Below are 5,011 nucleotides of genomic sequence, written 5' to 3' on the forward strand. Positions count from 1 at the left end.
ATATTTTAAAGTTTGTCCTTCATGAGTTAATCATAGGGCATTTGTGACATATAGATCTATTTTTTAGCCTACACAATTTATGAGGGCTCTCATGAAAGCAAACCCGACATAAACGACAAAAGCGACAAAACCTATGGCGTATGGTTTGTTATGAAACAGACAACAGGGAAATCATAAAATCTTTGACAAGTAAATTAAGATTGCTACACTTAGACCATGCTGACATATGAGTGTCTTCCTTCGGCTTTGCCGAAAACTATGCATTTACATAAAACTAATATATTGTAACGTAAACCGTCATTCTTTGACTATATGTTTTTTTATTCAACCCGTTTTGAGATTAAATTCGTACCACTGAATAGTGACTGTTAGGATAGTATAGACTTTATTAACAATTCTTAAGAGATTTATTCACAAATTGATTGCAGGAACTTATATTTACAACGGTTCGATACTCGCTTTGGTCTTGTGCGTTCGAATGTTGCACTTCAATGCTCTTGGACCTCGACTCACTTTTCGACTCTCTCGATTGACTCGACTAATTTTCGACTAGCCTTTCGACTACCTTTGCCTTCCGCAAACATTCTGAGTAAATTCCCTTTAACAAATAAATTAGGCTTATCTCGGCCAACTTCTGCCAGCTGCACGACGCAGATAACGAGCCATTATTTGTCCCTTTCTTTAGAATTTCGCTTCCTAGAAGATCGACTAATTTTCATGAAAACTCAAAAAAAAATGTTGTAATTTTTGCCGCATTATAATATTTGGTGTGTTGGTAATGAAGCGAAGTCGTATAGGGTATCCAAAGGTCGGTCTTGCCCAGCTATAGCATTTTTAGTTGTTTTACTTAAATAAATTAAAGAGGTGTACCAATCTTCTGTTACTTCCATAACTTTATCGAAAATTTCTTATGTATAGTGTATCTGTGCTCAAAGTTTTATATTTTATGAAAGTCTTGAGCAGACTGCCTGCACTAAAGTCCCGCTTGGTGATGAAAGTCAAATATTTTTCATAACGCACTCCTTTCAAGATATCTGCATACATGGCATATCTTGAAAAATAATTTTTGTTTGTTCTTCCGCTCTCTACTCTAAACAAAATTTGCACCTTCGTTACTTTTTCATTAACACGATAAAGTTTAATTGGTACAAACATATTTAAATTTTCAACGTATTCTGGACAATGTTTTCTACCTATTGTGAATAATCTGTCTGGCTTTCAATTGCCGAATACTGAAAATGTCAACATAGATCGATAGATCGACTATTATGATGAAATTGACTGAGAATTCCACTTTTGTTATAAAGAGTTTGATGATCATAAGTGAAAAAATGAAATCATTATAGCGTGATACAAAACTATCGTTAGCCTTCTTCTGTGTAAAGGTAAAAATAGAACGCCATGTAGTCAAAGTATCCGTTACAAATAAAATGATAAAGAAACTCAAATATGCTCAAGAGACAGCATCGTCGTCACCATCCCAGAAAACTGATACAAATCAGTGCCACATTGACAAAATTTACTGTAGTCTAGCAAACTTTGATACATCTTTTTAAGTACTTTTCATACTCTGAAACACTATTCTGCAAATATACGAACTCAGCAAATAGCGACAGTACATTTTGCTAACCTGTTTTGGTTATATTTAAAAAAACTATATTTAGAACTTGAGCGGAGCAATTAAAAAAATTATTACACATTGCACAACACATTGCTAAATGAGGGCGTGACAGTCTGTTGAATTTTCCATTTAGAAATCTTGGAACTATTCAGTTTTATTTCGAACTTTAACACCCACCTTCTTCATCTTCAAACATTCTAAACACTAAAGTAGAGAAAAAATGAAACAAATGATATTTCAATATTCTGTAATACTAATAAACGCTAATTCTAATTTTTTGTATAAGCACCATAGGACGATTTATAATATATATGCAAACACTTTCATATTGTACCTATTGCAGTTTATGAGAAAAAAGCAAAAAAAAGGTGTCAAAGGTATTTTTCGAATTTACAGACGATATAAATTTTTTTGGCGAAACATTATGAGCATAAGTTAGCTCATCATTGCAACACTTTCACGTAAGTCGATCACAGCATCTATTGTCGATATTACGAAACGTGATTTGATGAGTGTATAATATATGTTAGCAAATAAGGGCTCTAAAGGAGCTAACACAATGAGGCGCTTCCTATTTCCGGGCTGGAACTCCAACCATGCATTATTTGTAAGCAATGAAGAACAAGCAACAACACCTTTTTTTATTCAAGGTTGAAAAATATTCATCAAACTGCTTTAGTAGTGTTAAATGGTAATTTCTAAATTTTTTTTTTTTTTTTTTTTTGGTATGTTGAACAGAGATGGACTAAGCCAATAGATTTGTGACTTATATGTCCAATTTCTAAATTAACGTTCAATTAATACACAGAAATATATATCTAAAACATGTACCTACATATATCTAAACAATCTTCTTTATCACTAATCAAATGTATATAATCAATAAACAATTTTTTTTACTTTTATATTAACTTCCTTTTTTTTATTTTTCATGAAGTTGATGCTTGTCTTTACGTTGATATCTTAATTTTTGGTTCTAAATGCATGTTTTTGTTTACATTTTCCTGCGAAACAATATGGTAGCGCACCTGCCCATTATGTTAACAGCTTGGGAATTTTTAACCCGAAAAAAAGGCTTTATTGTGTTAGGTCCTTATCTGGTTATTCGGCGATAGTCAGTAAACGGAATCTAGTCGTTTCATGACGTCTCAAAAAGACTGTACCAAATCCATCTCAATAACAGGGTAAGCACTTCTGTAAGCGGTGACCTGTTTACAATAATAAAATTTTTTCGGTGCGATGATCGGTATGCGATCCAAGTCGAAAATAAAAATGGACTATATATGGTTTTGGAAGTGCAACACATTTTACAGCCTAGGGAACTAACAATGAGAGCGTTTCGATATATTTTGAATCATACTTTTACATATTTGATCAGTGATTCGGCCGACGCTTCCTATGTGGTCACGACTGCGATCAAAAACAATTAATGCTATATAGATATATATGGAAAGTAATAAAGAAAAATAATTCGCTTTAGTAGGCAAAGGCTGTCGACTAACAACTCAATGTGGTTTCAAATCTCTCTAGTGCGGTAGAGTTCTCATTAAAGCCCATAGCTTTAGACGGTAGTTAACCTAAAATAGCCGTGCTAAACTTTGTAACAGTCAATGCGCCACAAAGTAAATTTTATTTACAAAAAAAGAAATTCTTGGTGTGGCACAAGACTTCCAGAAACACGACTCCTATATACCATAAGTATACGAAAACGACACGAAACCGTAAGATTCCAAAAAATTTCAATATAAATACTAGTGCTTTAAGAGTTTAGTCTAAGAATGAATTTCTCCGGCAAAATCGTTAATAATGATAATTATAATAACGAAGAAAATGTTTCGTAGAAAATTTTAACAGTTAATAATCCTGCTATATTATTTATGACGATTAAAAATGTTGACGTCACAGGAATAATCATTTCTGTATGTTAGTAGCAATTCTTCGGGCTGATTTGCAAACTTTCTTAAAATTAATCAGTTATGAACTTTAATTAATTTTTAATAAAATTATCAAATTTTCTTGTTTACTTTAATTAGAAAAGCTTCGGCTTTAAAACCGAGATTAAAATTCAAAAATCAAACTGCAATAGTTGCTATAATAAAACCATACAAATTTGAATAATATATAAAAACAGGTAACAATTCGCACACAACAAAAACGCACAAAAATATCTTTTTGACAAAAATGTTTTGCGGCATAACTTAATTATACTGATACTGCTTAGCTCATATTTTTCGCATTTGTTTATATTCCGTTGATTATAATTTTTTTTAATATTTGTTAATATTAAATAAACGCACACCATGGAACTGCGGTAATTTCGGTAGCGTAACAATAACCAATGAGATAAAATTGGCAATAAAATGCTCATTATCATTACGAGTATATAAACAGGTAAGCAAGAACCTATAACAGAAACAAAAACGTTAATTCATGTCATATTAAGATAGATAACTTACAAAACAATTGGTACAGCTGTCAGAAATTTGCGTGTCGCTGTAAATTGTTCCCCGTCATCTATTTGTTCCCAATGTGTTAAACGACGCCTGGTATCATTTTCAATTGAATACCAAGGAGCCCCTTTTATTATATGCAGAAAATACAAATGAGCCTATAAAACAAAAATCAAGGATTATACGTACTGATGGGCTAACCTCCCTTCTTCCTTACCGCGTTATGCGTTAGATTAGTTAACGTCCAAGCCATTGGTATTGTTATAAAGGGCACCGATAATAATATTAAGTGAGCCGATAAAACTCCCAAAAAATATGCCAACCACGTACCACGAGCTCCCAGCCAACTACTATTAGGATTGAGTTCGCCGTGGCCTCCAGCAATAACCGTCATTTTTTTTAACAAATGCTTTGTAGTATTTAGTCTACCTATTGTTAAAATATGAACAATTTGGTAAATACCTATGATTTTAATTAAATGTACACATCGAAGTGGTGCCATCCTTTTGAAATTCAAAGCCCCAAGAAGTAAAAAACGGAATACCGCGGATAAGATTTCTCATTTGTAGACACTAAACCTTCAGAAATTGTGGACTAACTATTTCAGTATTCTAAGAAGTACCCTCCCGTAATAATACAAAGCTTGGTAATATTTCAATTTAGCGAGCAAAGCAATTAAAAAAGTAATTTAACTGCAACTTCTGTTGAATAAAATTGTTAGGAGATACAAGGGAAACACAATAAAGCTTTATTTTCTTTTTTCGGGTTGGGACTCAAACTTTACCAACTTTTTTCAAAACTTTATAAGAATTCGCAAACCAATGGCTTTGTCTGGGCGTTTAAAATAAAGCAAAAAGAAAACAAGGCACAGGAAGATACATAAGTAATTTATTTTAAATTGAAAAATTATTTATCTAATTTGTGTTTACCTTACAGTAAT

At 32.4% G+C, this 5,011-nt stretch overlaps 1 protein-coding gene across 1 annotated transcript; it reads right to left on the reverse strand.

The window, feature by feature from the left end:
- Positions 1-2,572: 2,572 nt before the first annotated feature.
- On the reverse strand, positions 2,573-4,759 carry LOC119631781 (ORM1-like protein). Its single transcript, XM_038024277.1, has 3 exons — positions 4,289-4,759; positions 4,078-4,229; positions 2,573-4,024 (listed from the first exon to the last, which is right to left on the reverse strand). Exons 1-3 carry the CDS (start codon positions 4,571-4,573, stop codon positions 3,889-3,891), a joined length of 573 nt encoding a protein of 190 aa, XP_037880205.1. The 5' UTR covers positions 4,574-4,759; the 3' UTR covers positions 2,573-3,888.
- Positions 4,760-5,011: the final 252 nt, after the last annotated feature.

Source organism: Glossina fuscipes, unplaced genomic scaffold (genome assembly GCF_014805625.2).
Source record: "Glossina fuscipes isolate IAEA_lab_2018 unplaced genomic scaffold, Yale_Gfus_2 1, whole genome shotgun sequence".
Lineage (NCBI taxonomy): Eukaryota > Metazoa > Arthropoda > Insecta > Diptera > Glossinidae > Glossina > Glossina fuscipes.

What these genes read in the sequence shown, in the direction of transcription:
- LOC119631781 (XM_038024277.1), bottom strand. Translation starts at nt 4,573, where the DNA reads ATGGCACCACTTCGATGTGTACATTTAATTAAAATCATAGGTATTTAC. An exon ending in CTAATCTAACGCATAACGCG is followed by an intron (nt 4,230 to 4,288) that starts GTAAGGAAGAAG and finishes TTTGTTTTATAG; the next exon opens with GCTCATTTGTATTTTCTGCA. An exon ending in ACAGCTGTACCAATTGTTTT is followed by an intron (nt 4,025 to 4,077) that starts GTAAGTTATCTA and finishes TTTCTGTTATAG; the next exon opens with GTTCTTGCTTACCTGTTTAT.